At 48.3% G+C, this 26,676-nt stretch overlaps 1 protein-coding gene across 3 annotated transcripts in view; it reads left to right on the top strand.

The window, feature by feature from the left end:
- LOC108920510 (nesprin-1-like) overlaps positions 1–26,676 on the top strand; it is an 89,835-nt gene that overhangs the window by 53,352 nt on the left and 9,807 nt on the right. For 2 of the 3 annotated variants that reach the window (XM_029259935.1, XM_029259900.1), the window contains exons 86-130: positions 495–617; positions 830–1,012; positions 1,127–1,270; positions 3,537–3,734; positions 4,304–4,444; positions 5,100–5,225; positions 5,865–6,026; positions 6,148–6,342; positions 7,175–7,354; positions 8,713–8,904; positions 10,553–10,687; positions 10,898–10,998; positions 11,119–11,251; positions 11,373–11,507; positions 11,591–11,746; positions 11,957–12,166; positions 12,253–12,354; positions 12,436–12,555; positions 12,642–12,842; positions 13,715–13,888; positions 14,026–14,157; positions 14,349–14,545; positions 14,636–14,768; positions 14,858–15,040; positions 15,198–15,347; positions 15,459–15,635; positions 15,816–15,971; positions 16,093–16,248; positions 16,343–16,513; positions 16,601–16,734; positions 16,927–17,131; positions 17,483–17,665; positions 17,781–17,927; positions 18,273–18,427; positions 18,526–18,673; positions 18,878–18,972; positions 19,092–19,326; positions 19,406–19,600; positions 19,701–19,826; positions 21,544–21,699; positions 23,615–23,773; positions 24,188–24,354; positions 25,811–25,973; positions 26,088–26,275; positions 26,579–26,676. The exon at positions 26,579–26,676 is cut by the window's right edge and continues 53 nt beyond it. In XM_029259935.1, the coding sequence (XP_029115768.1) occupies positions 495–617; positions 830–1,012; positions 1,127–1,270; positions 3,537–3,734; positions 4,304–4,444; positions 5,100–5,225; positions 5,865–6,026; positions 6,148–6,342; positions 7,175–7,354; positions 8,713–8,904; positions 10,553–10,687; positions 10,898–10,998; positions 11,119–11,251; positions 11,373–11,507; positions 11,591–11,746; positions 11,957–12,166; positions 12,253–12,354; positions 12,436–12,555; positions 12,642–12,842; positions 13,715–13,888; positions 14,026–14,157; positions 14,349–14,545; positions 14,636–14,768; positions 14,858–15,040; positions 15,198–15,347; positions 15,459–15,635; positions 15,816–15,971; positions 16,093–16,248; positions 16,343–16,513; positions 16,601–16,734; positions 16,927–17,131; positions 17,483–17,665; positions 17,781–17,927; positions 18,273–18,427; positions 18,526–18,673; positions 18,878–18,972; positions 19,092–19,326; positions 19,406–19,600; positions 19,701–19,826; positions 21,544–21,699; positions 23,615–23,773; positions 24,188–24,354; positions 25,811–25,973; positions 26,088–26,275; positions 26,579–26,676 (7,120 nt within the window). The remainder of the gene's footprint in view (positions 1–494; positions 618–829; positions 1,013–1,126; positions 1,271–3,536; positions 3,735–4,303; positions 4,445–5,099; positions 5,226–5,864; positions 6,027–6,147; positions 6,343–7,174; positions 7,355–8,712; positions 8,905–10,552; positions 10,688–10,897; positions 10,999–11,118; positions 11,252–11,372; positions 11,508–11,590; positions 11,747–11,956; positions 12,167–12,252; positions 12,355–12,435; positions 12,556–12,641; positions 12,843–13,714; positions 13,889–14,025; positions 14,158–14,348; positions 14,546–14,635; positions 14,769–14,857; positions 15,041–15,197; positions 15,348–15,458; positions 15,636–15,815; positions 15,972–16,092; positions 16,249–16,342; positions 16,514–16,600; positions 16,735–16,926; positions 17,132–17,482; positions 17,666–17,780; positions 17,928–18,272; positions 18,428–18,525; positions 18,674–18,877; positions 18,973–19,091; positions 19,327–19,405; positions 19,601–19,700; positions 19,827–21,543; positions 21,700–23,614; positions 23,774–24,187; positions 24,355–25,810; positions 25,974–26,087; positions 26,276–26,578) is intronic. The other variant, XM_029259969.1, reaches the window with a different exon arrangement.

Here is a 26,676-nt window from a genome sequence, read left to right as displayed (position 1 = left end):
TCTGTCCAAGATGGATAGGACAAGACGGATGCTTTATTAATCCCTGCAGAGAAATTCACATACACAGCAGCATAACACCTGTCATGTAAAAGCAAGGTTCCACATCACACATGAGATCATTAGCCCTCTGCTCCGTGGGGGTTGTGGTGGGAAACGTTCACTTCCTAAAGAGTGGAAATTTAGAATGAGAATTACAGTAAACTTTGTTGTTGATTATATTTTTTTTATCTTTTCCATTGTTGTCAATATTGCAGCATCTCTCCATATAGCAATGCATTACTAACTGATGATGATTCAAACCTCATGTTCACTCAGTCAGTTTTCCAGCTGAATAGCATGAATATGATCAGAAATCCATAAATTGACACAAGTGGAATTTGAGAAACGCCTGTGGCTGAAAGACCCAGAAATCAGAACTCGGACTCAAGAGGGAGACCCTGCAGCAAAGGCCTAATGCCCCATATCTCCACACTGTGGTCTTCTCTTCTCCCCAGGACATGGAGAAGTTGGAACAGGAGGTGAGTGCTCTGCACGAGGCCCTCGAGTCAGCCCAGGTCACACTGACCTCCCCAGAGCTGGCCCAGCTGAGCTTGAAGGAGCAGCTTGCCCAGCGACAGGTATGGCACTGCACGGCACTTCCTGTTTCAGAACAGAAAGATCACATCGGCTGCTAATGCAGCAAAGCAAAGTGAAAGTTTTCCTATCATGACACTGGAAGGATCAAGATGCACTACCGTCAAATGGCATGGTGTCATGTTGGAAGGTGCGGAGGGATGATTGAAGTTTATGTTGTGACAACAGAACAATGTAATGTTCTGCATGCTCACAGCATCTTCTGGCGGACATGGAGAACCTGAAGCAGCAGGTTCAGGCGATGCAGGTGTGTCAGAGCGCCCTGCGGGTCCCTGAGGAGGCAGTCACCAGCCTACCCATCTGCCGCACCGCCCTAGGTCTGACACACGAGGCCAGCCAGCTGCAGCACACCGCCATCCAGCAGTGCAACATCCTGCAGGTAGGAGGTGTTGCTCTGTGCCACACTACAGCCTGTAGAAGACATACAGTCTTTCGAATGCATGCGTGCTCGCACACACACACATACACAGATGCTTTTCGTTTTCTTTGTCAGGAGGCTGTGGTGCAGTATGAGCAGTATGAACAGGAAGTGAGGCACCTCCAGAGGCTCATTGAGGAGGCTCACCGAGTCATCCAGGACCGTCCCGTTTCCACCAGTAACATCCAGGAGCTGCAAGCCCAGATTGTCCACCATGAGGTACTACTCGAAAGTGCTTGTGATAGAGGTGACTCCATTCCCAGCATGGGAAATAACCTAACATTTTCAGAGCGGTTTTCATCATTATGGTAAAACATGGTATTTCCAAAGTGGAAATAGTATCAACAATTATAGCTATAGTAAAACTCCCCAATGTGGCATTCACAGGTACGACTCCAGCAGCTTCTCAGAATTTAACCACTGTTACTAAAAACAGCTCACGTTGACACTCGGCTGCTGAATCGTGGTGAAGCTCGCAGTTTCAGAGAAAAACCTAGTTTCTTGTGCAGTTTGTTCAGGTAAACAGCTGCTTTATACTGCAGCCGTTTATGTAAATTAAAGCGGTCGGCCCGTACCTCATACTTTTACTTGTACTTGAATTGTTCCCCTGACTGGGAAGAGCATGCAGTATGAAGTCTCACACACAGGGCTGCTGTGACAAACAAGCAGTAAATCTTGTTGGATTTGCTCGTCTTAGCTAATTAAAGAACCAACAGTGTGTGCAATCTGTCAGCTGTGTGCTAACTGGGTCTCACACACCGAGCAAAGGAGAGGTCTGCCTGTGATGCAGCGATCTGTGACAGCATGTTGCACAGAGCTGGTAACGCCTGTGACCGCTAGGAGGGAGCAGATCACCGCAGTAAAGAGCACGAGCAGAGGACATAAACTTGCAGAAAAAAGTAAAATATACTAGATCCCAGATAAAGAAAATTATTGGGGTTTCAAAGTACCTCAAATTATGGGGTGTAGTTTTAAAAAAAAAAAAAAAAAAAAAAAAAATTTTGAAGATATAATTTTTCATTTTATTTATTTACAATAATTGAATTTAATAAATAATTCTTTAAAAATTAATTTATTCATATTTTTAATAGCATTTTCTTCCATTTTCTATTTTCAAAAACTTTGGATTCCAGCAAATCCAACCTGTGTTTACCCTCCGAGCCAATAGATGGCAGTAAAAAGCATCAAAAGTGAATAGGCAATTGGGAGCACTTTACCTCAACTTGCTTCCACTGTGTTTGCAGCTTGCATCTGGTGTTCTTGAGCATCAGTGATCAAAAACAGCATGAGGAACATTGCACATGATTTATGGGATGAATCGACTAACAACTTGTTGTAGAGACAGTGTATTTTTAGTTTAATTTCATATTGATATGAAACCAAAATAAATACCCACACTGCAGTTTGAATTCAAATTCTTTCATGTTTTGGTAATTTTTTGTATCGATTTTGAATGTGGTACATTAAACCCTTTGAACAATGGGTATAATACACAGTAACCACTGTTTCAGCGGGTGGCATAGTGGTCAGAGCGGCTGCCTTGCACTGGAAAGACGCAGATTCGAATTGCTGCTCCAGTTCTGTTGATCAGGGCACTTGATAAAGGGTACCCTGAACTGATACAGAAAAAAATATCCAGCGGTATAAATGGCTGAATCACTGCAAGCGTCAGTTAAATAAATGTGTGTGTATGCCGGTTAGTTGTATCTTACATTTCAAAAGGAGTCATGTTGTTACACAGGAGACTTTGTTTCCTCTAGTTTGGTTACTTTCGCTGCACCGTGTGGTTTGTCCAGTTTTCTCTGCAGCTGCTGCCTCCTCCCGTTTGGTTCACATTTTTCTCATAGCTACCCTTACTGCCTTTGTTATGGTCCATAAATAGACTGATTGGCTGTTGCTGGGAAACGCACATGGTAGAGCAGAGAGGTGTCTTCTAGCACCCAGCTGCTTGGGGTCTCTACTCGTCCAAAGTCGACTGCTCGGCATGTCACATGACCTCCTTCTCGGGGCTGCGGACAATCTGGGGGGGGGGGGCGTGGGCGGGGCCTCGCTCTCTCTACAGAGCAGCCGTAATATGAGCTCTCCCCTCCCACACTCCATTCCTTTGTTGTGAGCACTCTAGTTGGCAGCCGGAGGCGGGAGAAGAGGAAGGGGAGGAGAAGGGGGGGGGGAACTCATCTTGGCCCACTTCCTGTGCGAGAGCATGCAGCTGCAGTGAGATCACTGCGTGACCGCCGAAGCCAAACATCCTGTCTTCAGCACCAGGTCACGGCTGGCCGGAACAGCCCGGGTCCCGGCCCTCCCCGTCAGCCGATTGGTTGCCGGCTTCGAGGAGGAGGACGACGCAGCTCGGGCTTCCTCGCTAGTCTGGAGGCAACCGGGCGCGCTGCGTCCCACTCTGCCTCGCCTTAAGTCTCTGGACCCCTCCTCTGCAGGCTTTTCTGGGCTGACCAGTGTGCTCTGTGTGTGTGCGCGCACGTAACAGGAGCTGGCCCAAAAGATCCGCGGCTACCAGGAGCAGATCGCCTCCCTCAACTCTAAGTGCAAGATGCTGACGGTGAAGGCAAAGCACGCCACCATGCTGCTCACGGTGGCCGAGGTGGAGGAGCTGTCCGAGGGGTTAGACGAACTAGACCCCGAAGTGTTGCCCGAGCATCCTGGGCCGCACTCCTCCGTCGTCATGGTAAGAGCGCCTCTGCCCCACCCCCCTCACCCAGGCATGTACGCTTCTTATTCACTCCTCACTGTCGTGCAAAGGAAGCCGTTTCCTTGCATTGCGTCATGTGGAAACAGCATGGCCTGTGGAGAAGCCGGGGGTGGGGCAAACCCATATTGGCAGCCTTACAAATGGGATCCTAGTGCTGCTGCGGTGACAGAAAAGGGAGTTTCCAGGGAGTACAGTTCTCATTATTTGTGTCTGTTCATTTCCAGCAGGAAACTTATAGCTTTGCTATGGAGAGCAGTACTCTTTTTGCCCTGCCCTTGCAGTGCTGCTGTAGCGCCCCCTGGTGACGCCCGCCCTGCTATCACCTTCTTGCCCCTCTGCTGTTTTCCACTCCTCCTTGGGCTGCTCCGGTTTAACTTGTTTTGAACATCACTCCGGATGTTCTATAGCTGTTGTGGTGGCGCAGCGGCGATTGTGTTCCTGTCAGTCCTCCGTGTCCCTGTGTCACTAACGCTGATCTCTCTGTCTGTCTCTCGCTGGGTTGCCCGTGCGCTCTCCCCACTAACGCGCTCTGTCCCGGGGGTCAGATGACCGCCGGCCGCTGTCACACGCTCCTCTCCCCCGTCACCGAGGAGTCTGGGGAGGAGGGCACCAACAGCGAGATCTCTTCCCCGCCCGCCTGTCGCTCTCCTTCACCCGTGGCTAATGCTGACGCTTCCCTCAACCAGGTACCACCCTCTGGGCGGTTGGCCCGTCCGAGCGGCACGCCTGTGCACGGCCTTACTGAGTACTCCAAATTAGGCCTACTTGATCACCTGTATTATTACTCTGAGGTCCAGTAACTGAACCACCACAATTGATGTTTCCAACGGAACCGAGAAATCTAGGAGGGACAACTGATTGAATAAACACCATTGAATGAAACACCCATCTCTCCTCTCCATCCCTTATAGAAAGACCTGGTTGAAACAGCCCAGTCCAGCTGAAGGCTTCTGTCCTCAGCTGTTTGTCAGCTTGCACTGAGCTTCACCTGCAATGTTCAAAGTTGTCTTCCATACCCTTGATGTCCTTCTGAGTTTCTAAATCATGTCTCTGTCTCCAAGACCAGTATGTTGAGATCCGCACCCCATGTATGCACCTTTCACCTTTGTGTTTTGTCATTCACTAAACCTCCACATATCCTTCCTAGCAAATGATTCACTGCAGCGTTGAGATGCCTGCTGGTCAGTGGTTTTGTTTTTGTAAGGCTTCTTAGACTGGACCAGAGAGGAGGCTCTGTGGGTAGGGTAGCTGTATGGAGCAGGACACAGATGCAACGATGCCTGTAGGTGTTCATGGTCAGTTCCACTTCATATTCACTAATCTCATATGTCTCGCTTGCAGGAGGCTCAGGTGAGACCCCCCACCACCAGAGTGCCTCTACAGGACCTCTATGACTCACCCATAGAGTGCGTGGCCACCACCAACCTGGATGACCTGCAGCGATCTTGGGAAACACTGAAGAATGTAGTGAGTTGCTTGTGGTCGTTTGGTCGGTTGTGGTGTCAACAGTTAGAGTAGCAGCAGGTGTGGACAGACCACCTGAGAAACACACCGGATTCACAGTCTATACACCTTAGAGTCCTCTCAAAGAGTTCAGTTCAGTTTATTTTTATAGAACCCTCTTCTCAACGACGTCCCAGGGAAAGATAGTGTCACTATTAAGATTAGCCATCTGGCAGCGGAGGAGAGGACAACAGAAAAACTCCCAACTGTGAAGAACAGGGCAAAAATAAACTGCTGGGCATCCAAGTACCAGTGGCTGCCCACCCCTCCTGGACATTGTACTGTGGTGACAGGTGACTGTGTGGACAGTTTTAATACAAAGGCTGGAGTATCTATCAGCCATTCGAGCTATAGTCTGTGGAAACTAAAGTATCCCTTTTCCGTGGTTATTGATCCTGTAAGTAGAGATAAGTAAGGGCAGTAGCTCCAGTGGGTGGCAGTACAAACTATAAAGTTTCATCTGTATAATATAATGATTTGTTAATTTGTGTGTGTAAAAGTGTGTTTTGTGGCAGTAGTCACACTGCAGTATAATGTGGAACCTGCAAAGAAATTATCATGTTAGCATTGGGAATCTGTTGTTTCATGACTTTTCCATCTTAGATCAGCGAGAAGCAGAAGACCCTTTATGAGGCCCTGGAGAGACAGCAGAGCTACCAGGATGCTCTGCAGTCCATCTCCACTAAGATGGAGTCTGTGGAGGTCCGGCTGAACAAGGGTCCCGGTGACGATCGCAGCCCCGAGAGCCAGATGGCAGCTCACCAAGTGAGATAGAATGCGAACATTTAATGGGGTTTGGTGGTTTACCAGTTAATTCACCAGTACAATTTGAATTCGTAGAACTACACTGTGCGATGTTACACTCTATTTACTGCACCCCACCCAGGCCCTGATGGACGACATCCTGATGCTCCAGGATGAGATCAACGAGTTGCAGGCGTGCTTTGCCGAGGAGCTGTCATCGGATGCTCTGGAGGCAGACACGGCCGACCAGCTGGCCATGCAGTCCACGCTGACTGTGCTGGCGGAGCGGATGGCCACCATCCGTATGAAGGCATCCGGAAAGCGGCAGCTGCTTGAGGTGGGCCGGCTCTGCTCTGTGTTTATTATGGGCCCCTGAAAAAGTGTAGTTTAGAATGTGTAGTTATTTCAGAAGACATTTCTAGCAAAGCCATCAGAAAAAGTGATGAACTTAAATCAGGAACAATGAAAAAGTGATCAACTATACCTTCTTTTGTTGTTATTCAGGACATCTCCAGGGTGTCCTCCAAGCCCCCAGTGTGTTTTAAGGAAAAGACTTGTCATTTCTGGGAAAACTTGTGGGGTTATTACTCAGCTCATCCCACCTCTCTTGTCCAAGGTCCCCCAGTCCCCCCATCACCTCCTCACGGCTTTGTGGGTGGGACGTCATGCTAATGACCACTAAAGGCCAATTTACACTGTTCACTTTACCCCACTCTCCAGCCACACATGCTGAATGAAGGCCAGTGATCAGTCTGTCCTGCTGACTGCCTTTATGAGCTCAGAGGGATTTGATTCTTATACAAGGGTTTGATTCACTATCAAACTCAAAGCTTGTCCTGTTCATCCTGCTGTTCAGCTGCATCAGCTAGGGTCATTTCTCCATCACAACCCTTAACTTTTTTCAGGTGTTCATAGATGTGGAAGGGTTGAGGTACTTGTGAGAAACTGATGAGTTGACTGTAGCTTTAGGAGAATGAGGCAGCTGCTGCTCTAATGGTTAAGGAACTGGCTTTGGGTCCAGAGGGTTAAAGGTTCGAGTCCAGTGAGAAGAAGTTATTCACAATGTTTTGGTAAAATATCAGACTCTCTTAGCGAGTCTAGATAAAAACAAATAAGCAAATAACTAAAAATAAGTGACTCAGCATGGGTTGCGGTGGTGCCCCCTGCAGGAGCGGCTGAGCGACCAGCTGGAGGAACAGCGCCAGGCACAGGCCCTGCAGCGATACCACAGTGAGGCAGATGAGCTCGACCACTGGCTGCTCAGCACCCGCGCTGCTCTCAGCTCTGCCCGGCGGCCTCGAACCAACGACATGGAGATGGACATGGAGGAGCAGCTCATTGACTGCCAGGTGAGCAGCCCCAGGTTTGATGTCTGGTTGATGAAAGTAAAGTCAAGTAGCTAAAGCAGTTTAAATAGCATTTCAGCCGATTTATACTGTGGTCTTCCCCTCCACCGAAGCCACAAGTCTGAGATGCTGCTTAGAGTTACAGAAGGCGGAATCTATTTATATCCCACTTAAACTGCTTAAGGCTGCATTGATATAGCTTTATCACTGATGCCATATAGGCTCCTCCCATATCTGCCAGCCGCACTTCGAACTCCTCCTACTCTTAACCAACCAGCGAATCTGATTGCAAGCTTTTTACATGCCTTCTGTATGCGAGTTGTTTTTGAAATGCTCCATTTACATTTATTCGTTTATCAGACGTTTTTCCAAAGGAGATGCATTTTGAGACCTTTCTTGAACGTTAAAAGGGATTCGGCAGTTTTAAGGGATTACCACTTAAATCAATGATGAGCTAAACTGCACATGAAATGGCAGCACAACTGAGAAAGCAGAAGAGGTCAGTGGTGTTGCTGAACCAATCACCCTACAGAGCAGGACTCTGGAGCCGAGAGTGAGAGATTTATGGTCTCTTCTGCATCAGCTGCTCAGGCTCTGTTGTTCTGCTGCCTCCTGTGGGGCAGACATTCCTCCACATGGTCTATCTTTGTTGCCATGCTAACAGAGGTTGCCTGGGGGAGCATGCCCTTTTGTGCCTTGATTAGCACCTCACCGCGGTCAGACACCAGTCAACTCCTGGTCAACTTGCGCAAGTATGTGCATCTTGCAGAACGAGGAACCTATCATCAGTCACAGCAGATGAACAGAGCAGCAACAGGCGAAGCTGGTGCCCAGGGTGGCAGCCTCCTGAGTGGCAGTTCTAAGCTGATTAGACACAAGTCTCTGCATCTCCATCTGCCCTGGATCAGGGTCACTGGAAGTGGTGGCTTTAGCCGCTTGAAGGAAGGAAGGGGACATTACTTGCATATCTAGTCGGGAGGTCAGAGCTTAAGGGGGGCGGGTCTGGAGTGAAAACTGTCTATCCAGAGCCATTGTGTGAGCCTGTCATTTTTGTCCTCGGTCTCTGAATGGAGGAGGCGGAGCCTGGAGAGAGCAATAAGAGGTGGGTGGGTGGAAGGTGTCTCTTTGTAGCTCACCCTGTGACCAGGACAGTTGCTCTGAGCCTCGCTCCCTCATCCACTTTGAGTGAGAGATACAACACTGCCCTGGAGGCAAGCGCAGAGACGCCAGGGGCTTGCTATGGGCCAGGAGCCAATCAGGGGGTTCGGCGACGTGGCAGGCTTCGGACACCCCTGCTGCTGAAGCATCTACGGGCAGACGGGGGCATGTTTGAACTGGCATCTCTCTTCCTCTTGCTCCAGAACATGCTGCTGGAGATGGAGCAGAAGGTGACGATGCTGTCAGAGCTGTCGGTGCACAGCGAAAGCCTGCTGCTGGAGGGTGGCGCCCACACGCGCCACGAAGCCGAGCAACTCGCCCTCAAGTTGCACACGTTGAAGGACAGTCTGCTGGAGCTGCAGAGGATGTTGCAGGACAAGCAGCTGGACCTGCAGGTGAGTCTGCAGCTCCCCCAACCATTTTTATTTTTACACAGCTGAATATAATTTTTTGGATTCCATCAAGACCTGTGCAACTGTTAACCAGCCCTCTCTACAACTGTTATGCTCTCACAAGGAATTAGAGCCAAGTCAAAACAAAGAGTCACCAGCAAAGTCGTTTGGAAAATCTGTGCTGCCTTTAGAAATCCAGGTCTGACGTCAGTGTTGTGAAAACATGCCAGCACAGTCCCCAGGTTTCCTTTCATACCCATTCTCTTCTCAAGGGATTATTCTAGTGATATAAAGACTGATGAACACAATGTTAGACAGACTAAATGTTAGTCTCTTTTATTCAGACAAAAATCAAAATTCCTCCTTTTATAATTTATTAATTTAGAAGATCCTTTCTCCATGGCAGTATACAATTAAAAACTAGCTTTTAGCCAACACCTTTGTTCAAGGAGACTAATAATGTTGGATATGCTTTACTGAGCTCTCTACAGTCATTCATCTATTTGCGCACCTGAGCAGTGTAACACGCTAACATACACACTTTCAAGAGTCTTAGAGTCTGGTTTTTTGACTGTAGAAGGAAACCCATGCAAACGAGAAACCAAGCTAGACTCAAACAAACTTTCATTTAGCACCATCCAGGTATGTTGCAGCACCAGCGCTACCTGCATAGGAGTAAATATGACCACAAAACAGGAGTGAACTTTGGAAATGGATAAATTTGCAGTCAGCCAATGGGAACACAGCTCATTTCCTGTTCCTTTTAGGTACCTATTTAGCCCTGCTCTTTGCTCCAAATGAAACAGTGAGAGAACTGGGATGGTAGTGTATTGGTAGAGTACTGTTGGAGTACTGCGACGTACTTTTGAAGCATCAAATATGTGTGACCATGTTTACAGCGCTGTTGTTCTCCAGGATGTCTCTTTGGAACAATGGCTGCATGTGATGAGCACAGAACACCCCCCCAGCTCCTCTTCTCCTCTGTCTCTCCCATAAGGGGTCACTGTCCTCGGTGTGGGATCCTATTGTAAAAGAGCTGGTCACTGTGCCATGTGCTTCTCCAGCATCCCCCACAATTCCACAAGGCTGTACTAACATTACTGATGAAAATGTGTTTTCAAAATCAACCTGTGGAGCTCAGTGCAGATTTGAGTGCTTCTCAGTATCTTTTCCTGGAAGTGGTTAGACCAGGTTTTTTGGTCTTGATGCTGCTCAGTGTCAGGATGGATTTTCAGATCTTGCATTCTCTTCTGCTACACTAGTTTAGATTATTCCGGAACAAAATATTGTTCGGTTGAGGCCAGCTATCGACTTATTAAATACTATTCACTATCATGCCTTGTCAGAAGGAGTTTAGAATATTAGAAATTGTGGCTACGGAAGTGGACTTCATACCAGCAGCCTGTAAACACCTGTAGGCTATGCCACTGGCTGGAGAAAGACACAGAGCCTAAACTGCCTTTGTAACCGTGTGACCCTCAAATTCACGTCATTGTTAGCTGTTGGCTTTTGCTAACAGCTCAGCAGTGTAATGCAGTAAGGACAGGGCAACCACCGTCTTTGATTTCCAGTGTGCGTATTACACAGCATGGTCATCCACAGGATCTACTAGGAGGGACACTAACCTCTGACCTCTGATCCCCCTTCCTAGCAGGGTTCCGTACAGGAGCAGGACGTCAGTGAGCCGGACTCCGGGATTTCCCAGAACCCCAGCATTCAAGACTGGCTGTCTCAGGCCCGCTCGTCACGTTGCCAACACCACCTGGATGACCTCCAGAGGCAGAAGGTACATCTGGGCATCTCACCTGAGAGGGCAGGTCTCCCTTTGAGATCATCACCTCATATGTGTTTTAATTAGGGGACCACATCTATTTATGAAAATGTATGCATGGTGTATGACTGACAGCTGCTCTAATGGAGCTCTACCTGCATTTCACGTCTCTCTGTCTCTCTGGCCATCGATGTGGGCTTAAATTATGACTGCGCTTACCTACAGGAGCTCGGGGAGCATATAGCTCAGCAGAAGGAGCTGCTACAATTTGTGACCAGTGTAGGGGAGGAGCTTCTGTCACAACAAACTACACCCACCAGCACCAGGTATGCCTACCTGAGGCACAGCAGTGTAGCTGTATATATATCATTAATTCTCATGTTAATGAGCTGTGGTGTATCCTTGTGTAACATTCCTCACCCCAGCATAACTGTGTGTAACTGCAGAGTTACAGACTCAGTGCCACCAAAACTGGACCTGGAGCACGAGGGTAGGCTCAGATTGGCCAGTCTGAGCAGACATCTGAGCAGTAAACTTCAGCTTCTCCAGGATCTAATTGAACAAGAGGCCAGTGAACCGGTATGGCCACCTTCTACAAGCCTTCATATGGCCGGGCTTTGCTGGAGTACATTTTCATAGCTGAGCTCTGAGGAGCAGTGGCAAGCCTGGCTGACTGTCCACATCTTGCTTGTCCCTCCAGGTGTTCAGCAAAACTGGCAGGGTGTCCTTGCCCAGCTCAGCGGTGCTCCAGGCAGAGCCTCCTGTTCAGGGCAAGTCCTCACTCAAGGCTTTATTTCGTGATTTCAATCAGGCGATTCAAGAGGCCTCTTCCCAGGTACATGGCTGGTTTCCCTCAGATCACTGTGTGCAATTTTTCCATAGGGTTGTGTGTTTCATGTTCACCTCGTGTGTTTACAGCCAAGGGGACCTGAGAAGCAGAGCCATCTGCTGCAAGAGCGGTTGTATGCTGCCCTTTCAGCTGCCACCTCCTGGCTCGATGGTGTGGAAAGCAGCCTGTTCTCTGGACCTGTGCTGCTCACACAAAATGCTGAGACTCGGTTGTACAGCCAGGAGGTGAGGATGCAGATTTGTACATTTTCAAATCCCAGTGCGGAAACTGCCATTGGACCCTTGAGCTCTCACTCCAATGAGGTGCTTCAGCTGCAGTAAAAAAGCTTTTTTTAATCACTCAGTGCAGTCCAGGAAGCTGAATAAGACAATGTTAGACAAAGGCTCCTGGATCCATGGTAGCGATGGTCAGATGCTGGTTTTTCCCATATGCAGGTCCTGCAAAAGGATGTGCAGGAAGTGGAGGAGGAAGTGGCTCGGTGCAAGGAACTGATGGTGGACTCGCAGGGGCTCTGTGGAAAGGACCAGGCTCTGATGGAAGAAGCACTGAACATCCTGCAGGTTTGGCTAGGGGCCATGGCCTCTGTTCTGGAAAAGTGCTGTGAGAACACAAGGAGCAGGCTTCAGGAATTCAGTGCCTTCCAGGTGAGTCCCCCTCAATCAAGGAGGCAGCATGAGTCTGGGTGTGTGTAGGAGCGTGTGTCTAATATCCATGACTCCATTTCCCTCAGACGGAGCTGCGGCTGCTCTTCACGGCTCTGGCTGAAAGCAAGCAACACACTGTCATAAGACTGGCTGAGGTGCACAGCCAGCCAACCCCCAAACAGACTGAGGTGGGCGTTCATTATCAGACATGGTGGCTGTCCTTGTTCCCGTCAAAACACTCACTTAGCAACACTCATGTTTCCCTGCAGATCATCACTGAAGCAGAGGAGAGCTTAAGGGAGCTGGAGCAGAGGGTCACAGAGTTGAAATACAAAGGAGAAACCCTGCAACCAGACCAGATCTGCACCCAGGAACTGCTGAAGCTACAGGTGTGCTCTCACTCATAGTACAAGCATCATACAAATTCACTGGGCAGGTGTCAGAGGCAGGATTCATCTGTGTGTGCATGATGCAGGAGGCTTACGAAGAAGTGGTGGAGGCCGTGGGTCTGCACCGCAGCAGCCTGAATCAAAACTTGACCCTGAAGGCCCAGGGTGACCAGGCACTGCAGGACTTGGTGGACCTGCTGGATACAGCCCAGGATAAAATGGCTGCAGACCAGAAGATGATGGCCAGCTCTGTGGAAGAGGTCCACAGTCTGCTGGACAAACACAAGGTGGGTCCAGAACTAATTCGTCACTTTAAAAGTATACCAAAAATATACTAGTTTTATGTAGAAATTCCATATGGAGCCTGGTTGACATCTTTTCTCAAAGAGGATAAATTACCCCATCACCAGACTCTCGGTGACAAGTACCACTTGTTGCCCTGCTTCCAGGAGCGGGTTCTGGTAACCCCGTTCTGGGCTAGGTACTTGTATCACTATATTCAATTTTCATGGGAGTCTATTATTTATTGGATGGGTTTTGTCTGGTCTCTCTGACCTTTTGCCAGGGGTGAACCCACCAAAAACAAAAGCACCAGACAACATAGCTCTTAAAATTCCTGAGATGTTTAAGCTGAAGGAGATCGGCAGCATGGCGGCACAGCGCCTGGGTGATGCGAGAGGACGTGGGTTCGATCCCCGCTCAGTCTGTGTGGAGTTTGCATGTTCTCCCCATATTTGTGTGGGTTTCCTACGGGTGCTCCGGTTTCCCCCTACAGTCCAAAGACATGCTTTTCAGGTTCCCCATAGTGTGTGAGTGACACGGAGAGAGTGTGTTCCACTGATGTACGGATGAGTCACCCAGTGTAAGTAGTGTATCTAGCAGTGTAAGTCACCTTGGTGAATAAGGTGTGTGGGCTCATTACACTACATAGAATTCATTGGAAGTTGCTTTGGAGAAAAGTGTCTGCTAAATAAATGTAAATCTGGCCAAATCACCATATCAGTGACTGAGGTACACTGACCACTGAACTAGCTGAAGTTCTTAGAGGCTCAATTCTGCAGTTGTGCTGTGTGCTTGGAGAGGAATCAGATTTCAGGAAACATCCACAAGTTACAACATGATTAGATGAACTGGGGTTTCTGTTTTCCTTTCTGTCCAGGAGTTCTTCCAGGGCCTGGAGTCTCACATGATCTTGACAGAGAGCCTCTTTTTGAGGATTCAGAGCTTTATGAAACCCTGGGAAAACCAGGCCCTGGAGGAGACGCTGGCTCAGGTGCAGGGGGTGCTCAAGCAGGCCCACAAGCGTGGAGTGGAGCTGGAGCATGTCCTTGAGGTGAGACCCAGTCCAAGGCAGCGTACACATACATGCTAACACTTGTAAACCCCTTACTTTCAAGTGTATGTTTAACACATTTAGACCCCTTCCTTTGGAGTGGATGATAAGTAACACAGGTTATCCCTGTCCTGCAGTCATGGTCTCATCTGGAGGAGAAGTACCAGGCGTTACTGAGGCAGCTGGAGGCAGTGGAGGCCAACATTCCTACTGTGGGCTTGGTAGAAGAGACTGAGGAGAGACTGGCTGAGAGGATTGACCTTTATCAAGTACTGTTATCTTCCTCCATATCTACAGCTCTTTGATAGCCATCGTTACTTTTTATTCTGTGCAGCTGGGCACCGAAGTCCTTGTATTAAGCACATTATTCAGAGTCCTGTTGGATTTAGCTTGCTGTTAAATGTCTCATGTATCATGTGACCAGTCGAGGTTGCTAACCACTGTGACCCCTACCCTTCAGAGCTTGAAAGGGAGTCTAGCAGAGTGGCAGCCTGAGCTCTACCAGGTGCTGGAGGATGGCAAGCGACTGCTACTCACCGTCTGCTGTTCAGGCCTGGAGCAGCAGCTCACCCAGCTGGCAGAGCACTGGCTCAGCTGCACCACGCGTGTCAACAAGGAGCTGCACCGTTTGGACTCCACCCTGAAGCACTGTGTCAAGTGAGGAGCTTGATGTAGCACTAGCGGCTCAAATGGCAGCTTGTTGTTTGAATGGATGAGACTGATCAGCACTTTAAATGTGATCTTCAGATACCAGAGTGAGTCCGCTCAATTGAACCAATGGTTGCGCTCAGCTCTGGAGCGGCTAGAGTTCTGGGCCGCACAGTCAGTGACGGTCCCCATGGAGCTGGAGACGGTCAGGGACCATCTCTACGCTTTCCTGGTAGGTCACACCAATAAGCTCTGCCTCATATCTATCACAGAGTGCTAGCCACGTCCCTGCTGATGTTTGACCTGTGTCCCTCACTCCAGGGTTTCTCCAAGGAGGTGGATGCAAAGTCCTCTCTGAAGGCATCAGTCCTGAGTACAGGCAGCCAGCTGCTGCGGTTGAAGAGAGTGGACACAGCAACACTGCGCTCCGCGCTGGCCCAGCTTGACACCCAGTGGGCCGAGCTGATGGCTCGTATACCCGTGGTGCAGGAGAAACTCCACCAGGTATGGTTCCTCCAGCCCACACGTACATCCGTATTCACTTCCACTCTCTCTCAAAACATTAAGCGCTCAAAGAATTCTTTTATCATGGGAAAAGAAAATTTCTTGAAGTTCTTTGCAAATCCACACCTGTAATTTCACATGTCCCTTTATTTCACAGCTGCAGATGGAGAAGCTAGCATCTCGCCATGCTATCACTGAACTTATGAGCTGGATCTCATTGATGGAGAAAGTGATTGAGGAGGATGAGGAGAAGATCAATGAAGCAGTAGGGTCGGAGGTCATCCAGGGTTACCTGCAGAAGTACAAGGTAGTGCTCTATCCAGAATCCATTAGTTAGCGAGATAGCAACAGTATGTGCAGGTGAACGGGATTTAGTTATGATGTCAGCAGTGATGCCATACATGTTTCACCACTCCAGGGCTTTAAGATTGATCTGAACTGCAAGCAACTGACAGTGGACTTCGTGAACCAGTCTGTTCTCCAGATCAGCAGTCAGGATGTGGAAAGCAAGCGCAGTGACAAGACTGACTTTGCTGAGAGGCTGGGTGCCATGAACCGCCGCTGGCAGATCCTTCAGGGTCTCATCAGTGAGAAGGTCTTTCAACAACCCAACCAAAAATTGTTCTCTCCTGTGTGTTTCCTGAGCTGCATGTCTCTATTTTGAGGTCTGTCTGTACAGACTCCTTCCCTGTATGTAACACTTGCTGTGCGCTCAGAGTGTTTCACATGGATAGGCTGTGTAGAATCCTCTGCCAGATATGGTATGCTTTTTTAGACCCAGCTGCTGGAAGGGCTGTTGGAATCATGGATGGAGTATGAGAACAGCTTGCAGAACCTGAAGACATGGTTTGACGTTCAAGAGGACAAACTGAAGAAGAAGCAACAGATAGAGGACCTGGCCTCAGTTCAGAATGCCCTCAAAGATTGCCAGGTACAAGGAGCTAAGCACAGACTGCCCTCAAAGACTTATATACCAGTAATCAGTGGCACATTTCCAAATATGTTACAGTTCTGATCTTGAACTTAATTAAACATTGTGATCTTACTCTCAGGAGCTTGAGGAGATGATCAAGAAGAAGCAGAAGGATGTGGGAAAGGTAGAGGAACAAGGCCACAGCCTTATCCTCAATAAGAAAGAGGAGGCCGGTGCTGTCGTGTTGGAAGCATTCCAAGATGTGAGCCACACCTGGGCAAACCTGGACCATCTGGTGGGTTTTCCTCCATTTCCTGTCTTGAGAGCAAATCAGGTGACCTGTGGTGACTGTAGAATCTTGAGCGGCTACTGATAGTTACCTTTTTTAGACAGAACAGCTAAAGATGAGTCTGCAAATGGTGCTGGACCAGTGGAACCTGTACAAGTGTTTGCTGGAGGAGATCAACGGGTACCTGATGGAGGGCCGGTACTCAGTGTCTCGGTTCCGCCTCCTCACAGGCTCCCTGGAAGCTGTTAGGGGGCAAGTGGGAAACCTTCAGGTACTTCAAAGCTCCTGGTTCTTTGCTCTCTGTCTTCACTACTGTGTGATGTAAATTCCATTATGCCTGTGTTCTTCCACTGGGCAGAACCTCCAGGAGGAACTGGAGAAGCAGGAGAACAGCCTGAGGAAGTTTAGCTCCATAACACAACAGCTGCTGAAGGAGTGCCAGACCCCCATAGCTGACGAGCTAAACTACACTCTCAACAACATCAGCTTGAGGTGAGCGTGTGGTGGGTCCACAGCTGGGTGAATGCTGTGACACATTAACAAAGGCCGGAACCTTTTGGAAGCAAATTGCTTGAAAATCAATTGTGCAAGGAGATATTTGGCTAATGAGAGGAAGTGACTGGGTAACACCAGAGAGTTTCCCTTCACAGTTCCAGAAGTGACTGTCCTCTGTTGTTCTTTCAGGTGGAACGGGCTGATGGAGGAAGTCACAGAGCAGCTCCGGAGCAGCAAGGCTCTGCAGCAGCTGTGGCAGCGTTACCAGGAGCTGTACAGCCAAACTGCCACTGCCATTCAGCAGCAGGAGGAGCAAGCAGACGGGGTGCTGGAGGCCTCATACAACCAGGACTTTGCTGATAAGGGACTACTCTTTTGGGTCCAAAAATGCAGTGTAAGTGAGCTGGATGTTCTTGATCGTAAATGGGGTTATGCTGTCATGTCCTCAACTATGCTTTTCCCAGGGTAATGACAACAGATGCATGTTTACTCTACAAAGAGTTCCTGTCACAAGTTTGCTGTGTGGATTTGGGCACATTCTGATTTACGGTCGTGGGGCTTCACAACCCTCTGTCCTGTGGTCCCCGGGGCTCTTAGTGGAGATGCATTGTTTGGACCTGTCTTCCCAATTTTGTTCTTTTCAGGAGACCCTTTCTCTTGGCTCTGTTGATATCAGTAGCAACTGTATTAATGTCAGTATTACAGAGTAGACTCCTTGCTCATGGATGTTCTTGTCTCACTGCAGGAGTTGTTACAGGCTCAGCAGCCCATTCAGAACTCCCTGCAGGTGCTGCACGAGCTTGGAGAGCAGTTAAGGGGGCAAGTGGATTCCTCTGCCATTGCAGCTCTTCAGTCAGATCACTTCTCACTCACACAGAGACTTGCAGCAGTGGAGAAGGCCCTCTGTAGGCAGCAGGCAGTACTGCAGGTAATGAAGGTCTGCTGACTGTAAAGTCCATTGTAATATGAGTCGTTCTCACCATCCTAAACTCTAATGTTATAGGCCTTATTGATTCAGTGCTCTACATACTGTGTGCTCCCAGGCTGCAGTGCAGGACTGCGAAAGGTTCAGCGAGCAGCTGGACTCCCTCAACAGGTGCGTTGTGGAAGCAGAGCTGGTTCTGAAGGGACAGGATCCCAGTGATTCCACAGAACAGTCCATCATCCATGCCCGTATGGAGGAACTGAAGGTATTGCAGTGTTGGTGCATGTTGTTGCTGTTATGGTTTTGATTATAGTGTTTTTGGAATATTAAAAATCACTATTTTAATTACAGTAACTTAATACTGGAGTAGCTTTATGGCTCAATAGATTTTTTTTTTTTTTTTTTTTTACTTTAAGTAGACTTTTCTACAGCTACTTGTACTCAAGTATTGTTTTTGACTACTCCCTCTACCTCTGATTGTAATAGTATGTTATGCAGGTTACAGTGATTTTGGTTGTTCTCTTCTGGGGCAGTCAGTCAATTTAGATGTTAGTCTCCCAAGCCCAAGGACAGTTGATCAGTCCAGTCTGATTTTGGTCTCTTTCCCCAGGGGCAGATACTCAAACTCAGTAGCATGACTCCTGATCTGCAGCGCCTAAATGAGCTGGGCTACCGGCTGCCCCTCAGCGACACTGAGATAAAACATGTGCAGAAGCTGAACCGTGACTGGGCAATGGCCTCAGCCCAGGCCACCGAGAGATTACAGTAAGTAACAAATAGGGGAAGACAACTTCATTTTGTCTATACCATAGGAGGTGGTGCCCTCACCTCACAAACTGTCTGTGGTTCTCATTTCCATATAGCAAACTACAGTCCATCCACCTGGAACATCAGACCTTCTCTGAGAAGTGTAAGACTTGGATGGAGTTCCTAGCGGAAACAGAGGAGAGACTGGTTTCAGAGATCTGTGGGAACTACCAGAGTTTGCTTGAGCAGCAAAGGGCCCATGAGGTAAGTGCAGTCAGCCTAGGAACAGTGTAGGGACACAGAGGCCTTGTGGGGAGGACTTGTGGAATCTCAAATGCCAGCTGAACCCACAGGCAGACTATTCAGTCTTGACCATGCACTGTTGTGTAACTGTGAGTATGTTTCAACGTGCCTTCCTGCTGTCAACTTTCCCTCTGTGACTCATGGTTATTGCCTGTGCCTGTGTAGCTTTTACAGGCTGAGATGTTGAGCCAACATCAGATCCTTCGTTCTATGGTCAATGAGGGACAGCAGCCCCTAGAGCAGGGAGACATAAACGAAAGGTAAAGAGTCAGTAACCCGATATATATGCCTTTTTGTTCTTCCCACGAAGAGTAGTTTGGCTGAGGAATATAATGAAAACTCTTTATTACTCCTTCATCAGTCATTCTCTATTCTGCAGGGAGGAATTTTACCTCAAGCTGACTCAGCTAAGCAGCCAGTGGCAGGGGATGGTGCACTACAGTCAGCACAGACGTGGGACCATTGACCTCCTGGTGCGCCACTGGCAGCAGTACAGGGAGATGTTCCACAAGCTGCACAGATGGTTGGCAGACACAGCGCAGCAAGTGGACGGGTACTTGCAGGGGGTGCCTGTACCCCTGCAGCAGATCCATTCTATGCTGGATGAGGTTCAGGTGAGACCGCCCCATATAGACTGCCCTCCTGACTCTGCACTAAGCAGCACCCCCTGCTTACATGTTTATATTCCTGCAGCGAAAGGAGAAGGCAATGCAGCGGCAGCAAGGCTGCTACATCATGATACTGGAAGTTGGACGGCACCTGCTTCTGTCGGCCGACAGCAGAGTGGAGGCTGAGCTGCAGGCAGAGCTCACAGACATGCAGGAGCGCTGGAGGCACGTGTCCACCCGTCTTGATGAGTGCAGGAGGGAGATGGACCATTTGCTCAAGGTGGGTCCTGTCACATCCTACCCCACAATGCTTATCCTACTCCACAAGCTACCCCAGGTTGCTCATCCACCCCCCAATGTGTGTACTTGTGTATCTGCAGGAGTGGGACAGGTGTGAGAAGGGAATTGGAGGACTGCTGGAGAAATTGCGAGCCTTTAAACGGAAGCTGTCGCTACCACTGCCAGACCACCAGGATGCACTGCACTCAGAGCAGATGCGCTGCAAGGTATTCAGCATTTCCCCTGCTCTCCCCCCCCCCCCCCCCCCGTCTGGGGGCAGTACAGATAGATAGAACTTTATTGTCATTGCATAGTACAGGTGCACAGCAACGAAGTGCAGTTTAGCATCTACCAGAAGTGCAAATAGTAGAATTGTGCAATTGAACAAGTGCAGTTAAATATAAGAAATATATGTACAACAAGTAAATAAATAGAATATGGCAGAGAGTATGTACAGAAGCTGTTGAGCGGGTAGCAGTAGGAATGTCTCACACACACTCTCTCTCACACACACACACACACACACACACACACACACACACACACACACACACACACACACTGTCTGAACCACTCGTCCCATATGGGGTTGTGGGGAGCCGGAGCCTAAGCTGGCAACACAAGGCGTAAGGCTGGAGGGGGAGGGGACACACCCAGGACAGGACACCAGTCTGTCGCAAGGCACCCCAAGCAGGACTCAAACCCCAGACCCACCAGAGAAGGGGACCTGGTCCAACCGACTACGCCACTGCATCCCCACATCCCCCCCCAGTAGAAATGTATATATATAAATATCTATAGAGTATATACAACAGTGTATGTACAGATAATATACATATTATATATCTATATTATACATATATAAATATAGATATATACATTTATCCATATAATAGACACATATATACATATACACAAAGATAACTAGGACATGCTATGAGTTATCAATTATTTACAATTAGAATTATTATTATATAGAAATAACATCAGAAGTACAAGGTGAAGCAGAACTGCATAATTATTATAGGCAGTTAAAAAATAGTAAAGCGTCAGTGAGACATCAGTGACCTAACAGTGAAGTGTAGAGTTCAGTAGGGTGATGACTGTAGGGAAGAAACTGGCCCTGAACCTGCTGGTTCTGGTGCGAATGGCCCTGTATCTTCTCCTGGATGGAAGGAGGTTGAACAGTTTGTGACTGGGATGTGAGGAGTCCTTCATGATTTCATGTGCTCTGCGCAAACATCTGCTTTGATGTAGAAGCTCAATGGCAGGTTGTTGTGTGCCAATGATGCGTTGGGCGTTTTTCACCACCCTTTGCAGGGCTTTTCTTTCGCATACTGTAGAGCTGCTATACCACACTGTGAAGGAGTTTGTCAGGATGCTCTCAGTGATACAGCGGTAAAAGTTAGTTAAAATCTCAGGGGGCAGATGAGCTTTCTTCAGTGTTCTCAAGAAGTAAAGACGCTGTTGCGCCTTCCTAACTAGAATTGAGGTGTTCTGATGCCAGGACAGATCCTCAGAGATGTGGACACCCAGAAACTTAAAGCTGAAGATATGCTCTACTTCAGTCCCGTTGATGTAGATAGGGGGGTATCTGCTGCTGTTAGATTTCCTGAAGTCCACAATGAGCTTTTTGGTCTTCATGGCATTGAGGGTAAGGTTGTTGCTGGAGCACCATGCCCATCCTACCATCCCCAGTCATTCACACAGTCACATACTGTACGGTGCTCTAGCTTCATAGCCTGCATGATGGGTATGTTACCATGGTGAAATACTCTTCCGTCTAGAAATATTGAGTAGTAAAAAACTAAGCACTGTTAAATCCATAATGCTGTAAATTAAAGTGTACAAGGCAGTATGAAATGCTGTTTGATTATACAAATCCTGTGTATGAAAGTATGAAATACCAATGCTGCCATTGCTGAGGTCCTGTTGTCTTTGTAGGAGCTAGAGAACACACTGACAGACTGGACCGATGAGCTGGCCTATTTGCGTCTCCTGAAGGGAGTGCTGTCGGGTGGTGTCAGCGCAGATGATCTCGCTGTGTTGCAGGAACGAAACCAGCTGCTGCAGCGCCAGTGGGATGAGATTGGCCACCAGGTATCCTCCCTCGTCACGAACCCGCACTCATTCCTGTCCACTTCCATTTTTGAACTCCATCACTCAATTCTTCCTACCGCTTTTCTCACCCTAGCTATGGCCACAGAGCTCCTTTCAGTCTATCTCTAGACCATATAGCCGTGTTCATTCTGTACTCTTAGCATGGGTTTAGAATTTGTAATGCTAGCTCTGTCCAGAATAGAGCATGGGAAAATGTACTAAAAGTAAGCTTCATAAGTGAAGAGGTAGCGTAGTCATTAGAGCTGCTGCTTTTAGACCCAAAGATCGCAAGTTTGATTCCCACCTCCAACTGTAGTACCCTTGAGCAAGGTACTTACCCTAAAATTGCTCCAGTAAAATTACCCAGCTGTGTAAATGGGTAAATAATTGGAGAAAAGCATCAGCCAAATGAATAAATGTAACACAAGCATGTCCAAATCAGCAGTCTGAGCACATATTCTTTGCCTGCTCTGAGAAGACTGCTGACGGTGCTCAAAAACCCTCCCCCGTACACTCACCACTTGAGGAAAGCAGGTGGTTGAGGACGGATGTAAATGGTTGCAGACAGCAGAGTGTGTGTAGGCCTGAGGAGCAGTCTCCACATCCGGAGCACTGCTCAAGAGAGCGAGGTGAGCGAGCTATGCGTGACTGGCATTAGCAGCAGACGGCATCCGTAAAAGCAGCAAACATGGATGAAAAATACAATCGCAGGTAATGGATTCACACCGGTGCTTCGCCTGCTGTTTGTCCTGTGTGTTACACCTCCTCGCTCTTATTCTTACACTTCAGCTTAGTGTCCTTTTGCCATTTTGAGTGTTCATTCATCATCCAGCAGAGCGAGATGAAAGCAGATGGCAGCATCAGGTGCTGAGTAGCAGTGGGACTAGTTCAACAGATGCTGGAAATCATGCTAAAAATATCAAATAATACTGTGTTTCGCATATGCTGTGAAATGGTGTCTTGATACACTTTCTGATTCTGATGCAAACTTGTTGCTGTTCTTTTGAGAACATTTTAATTTGATAACATTTTAACCTACTCGATTGAACCTTGGTGCAGCAAGTGGTAGGTAACAAACTAGGTTTGCTTGAGACTTTCATGTCTGCAGCTATGTTTCCTTCTCTTAATGTAATACATAAATTGTACTTTTGCTGAGATGTGTGTTGCTTTGGACAAAAGCGTCTGCTAAATGAACAAATGTAAATATAAATGTGCTAGACCAGACCTGAGAAGATGAACCATGCACGATGCATGAGGCTGCAGTAATTCACTTTCGTTCTCTCGGTGAGAGTCTGAAGGCTGAACTGAAGGCAGTTGGTTGTTACTGAATTTTAGAGCAGACTGTGCCCAAAAAACAAAGCTATTTACTGAATTTGCGGTGCGTGTGTCTCTTCCTGTCGGGTTTCAGTTTCAAGGTGCTCAACTAGCATGACACGAAACTGTGTCGCTCAAGTAAGATGTTCTAGAAACTAGTTAAGAAGTAGCTCTAAAGTGAAGTAACACAGTAATCGTAAAGACTGAAAATAAATTAGCTGAAGCAAGTAAGACAAATAGAAAATGGTTTTCTAAAAAATCTATAATTTTTTTTTACTTTGAGGTATGTTAAAATTTAAGAAACGATCCAATGTCTCTACAAACTCCTGTTTAATGCCAATTGTTGACAATTCATACAAGCTGTAGATACCCTGGAGGTGAGCTGAATTAAAGTGGTCTCAGACTGTTTTCTTGGGGTACATTTCGTCTCTTGGACTGGAGGGTACACACAGGTCGCAACTTCTCAGCTACAGAAACTTTAGAAAGTACATGTGTAAGGAAAATATGGAGTACTAACACCTACAGAATTCTTCTGTAAAACTTTTGGCTTTTCTGCTTTTGTGAATCGCATTTAATTCCCCTACCCTACCTTACCCTACAGCTGGGCCTCCGCAGACAACAGGTGAACGAGAAGCTGAACGAGTGGGCGATCTTCAACGAGAAGAACAAGGAGCTTTGTGAGTGGCTGACACAAATGGAGAGCAAGGTGTCCCAGAACGGCGATATCAGCATCGAGGAGATGATAAACAAGCTCCAAAAGGTACTGACTGGTGTGTGTGAAGAACACCGTATTGAGACATCTACAGGCTGCTGACTTTCACACAACTTTGCCTGTTGGCAGTTTAAACAGTTAAAATTATGACAAAGCAGTAAAAATCATAATGAGATCAAAAACTGGTGTAGTTCAGTGATGACTGTTTAATGTATTGCACTTAATTCCTACACCCATTAGAGACTCAGCCTAGCAATATCAACGTAAACTATGAACACTTATGGACAAATGATTTTAACATATAAAGTAAGATTGTTTTTAACAAATGACAGCAACTGTAATAATTTGTGTTCAACCATCATTTTTGTGAGCTGTCGCCTGTAAAATACATAAATAGAGTGATGTTGGCACTGCCTCCTGTGGGAGGGTGACCAGGCTGACCTTTGACCTGTGTTGTGGCAGGACTACCAGGAGGAGATTGCTATGTCGCAGGTGAACCGACAGCAGCTGCAGCAGATGGGCGAGCGACTGGCCAAGGCCAGCCATGAGGGCAAGGCCACGGAAATTGGCAACAAACTCAACAAGGTCAACGAACGCTGGCAACACCTGCTAGATCTGATCGGAGCCAGGTGAGCAAGGCAGCTTTGCTTGACCGCACTCGGTTACACCCGTCCTGCAGCTGTCCACTGTGTCATGACCTCCAGAGGCTGGCTTTGGACTTGTTCTAAACCTCCTTTCTGTATTTGTCAGCTAGAGTTAGTTACTGAGCCGTGTGTTAGAAGTGGACCGACACCACCACTGAGGAGCAGCAAATCCCACCCCCCTCGCAGGGTTAGTTGAGTTTTGGGATCAGTAGGGTCACTGAATTGCGTAGCCCCCCCTGAGGAAAGTGAGAGTTCCTGTTTCCACTCTCCCCCCACTACAAGCATTCTTCTGCTCTTGCCGAACAGCTGTCAGCCGCAGCCCTGTGGCGCACTGTACCCCCTCCCCAGCCGTGCCTGTCTGTATGGACATTCCTGCTTGCCAGCACATGCCAATGACTCCCAGTTTTATTTAGCCACATGAGCACTTGTGACTGGCGCCACTCTCCAGTGGCAGTGGCTCAGACTGAGTGCACGAGTGACGAGTCACCTCGGGGGTGGGGCAGCAGTCATTCTGTGACCCGCTCTGCTGCGAGAGGGACCAGAAAGTCGACTTGCTGAGCCCAGAGAAGAGCCAGCTGTTCCAGAAGGTTCCCTAGCGGTCCAAACCCATGTTGCTGGATTTAGAGAGAGATGAAATGGCGGGGCACCGCAGTGAAGACGCAGACCTGCCAGAGTGTGACTGCGATGTCTCCAGGCAGGTGGACTGGCTTTCAGACTCCCTACAACCACTGGACTTATCTGCTAATGCTTTTACTTCTTTGCCCACACTCAACTCTGCGTCATAGGAGTACTGTGGGTCTTTCCGCTTTACACTGGTTTCAGTGGGTCTTCTGGCTGTAATACTGTATTCCACGGCTCCGGCTGGGCACATGTTGCTGAGGGTTGATCCTGGGCTGAGGGTCGCTACATGGCAAGATTACAGGAAACGTCATCTGTGTTCTGCTTGTAAACAAGCATGGCGACACTGCCTCCGCTGTTTACGTTCCCATATCCAGAGCTGTACCATGGGTAGCGTCTGGATCTGAACTCATCTGAAATTCTCGCTGGATTCGGGCTGCAGTTTTCAATTGTCTCTACGCTTGAGTTGTCCTCTGGAAGTGCTCGTGCAGTTCCTGACGGTTTAAACATTTGCACAGTCCTGCTAAATCCTGACGTGTGTTTGTGATCCCAGGGCTTAATGAGAAATGTCTGACGAGTGAAGAGCTGTGTGTGTCTACATTCTTGAGAGTCTCATGGGGACCTGCAAAGTTAGCAGTATTATTTCCTCATGGTGTTTCTTGCTTTTGCATCAACTCGTTCTTGAACTTATGTGTGGGACAGTGTGTTGGATGACGTGTTAGGGTTGGCGCTTTGAGTGGACTGTGTGTGAGCCATTCAGGGACTGCAGTAGAGAGGTAATGGCATTTTCAGGTGGTAGAGCCTGATCGCTGCCTCTCTGCAGGGTCAAGAAGCTGCATGAGACACTCGTGGCAGTACAGCAGCTTGACAAGAATATGAGCAGTCTACGTTCCTGGCTGTCCCACATGGAGACGCAGCTGTCACGGCCCATCGTCTACGAGACCTGTGACGCTGAGGAGATCCAGAGGAAACTTCAACAGCAGCAGGTAGGACAGGACAGAAGGACTGGGTGAAGCCCTGCTCAGAGAGGTTTGAAAGGATGGTGTTTTGCAATGGTGGTATGAGGGAGAACTTCTCCTGACCGTCTAATCACTCTGCAGGACCTCCAGAAGGACATCGAGAAACACAGCACAGGCGTGTCCTCAGTGCTGAACCTGTGTGAGGTGTTGCTGCATGACTGCGATGCCTGCTCCACAGAAGTTGAGTGCGAGTCCATCCAGCAGGCCACACGTAGCCTGGACCGTCGCTGGAGGAGCATTTGTGCAACATCGATGGAGAGGAGACTCAAGTGAGTTGGCCAGAAGGTTACTGATTCAAATTGTTGGTGGAGCATTCCTCTTCTAAATTCCTTCAACAGAGTGAAGAGGGTGAAATGGTCATGTCACAATCTTGGGCCTCTCTCTTAAGAGTGCTTTTGCACTTGTTTGCAGAGAACACTTCTCAATGGTATATTGTGTGAGTCTCTGCATCTGCCTCAGTCTGTCTCCATGGCACAGTCGGAGAGCCAGCAGCTGCCCTCCCTGAGGGGGGAGGGGCATAATGAGAGACCTTACCCTCTTCAACCGTGTCATGTGTTTCACTGTCAACATAGGATTGAGGAGACAGGGAGGCTGTGGCAGAAGTTCCTGGATGACTTCTCACGTTTTGAGGACTGGCTGAAGCAAGCGGAGAGCACAGCCGCCCAGCCCA

This window comes from Scleropages formosus, chromosome 1 (assembly GCF_900964775.1).
Source record: "Scleropages formosus chromosome 1, fSclFor1.1, whole genome shotgun sequence".
In the NCBI taxonomy this organism is placed as follows: Eukaryota; Metazoa; Chordata; class Actinopteri; order Osteoglossiformes; family Osteoglossidae; genus Scleropages; species Scleropages formosus.
Note: the sequence above shows the minus strand (reverse complement) of the source record. Positions and strands in the feature narration are given on the sequence as shown.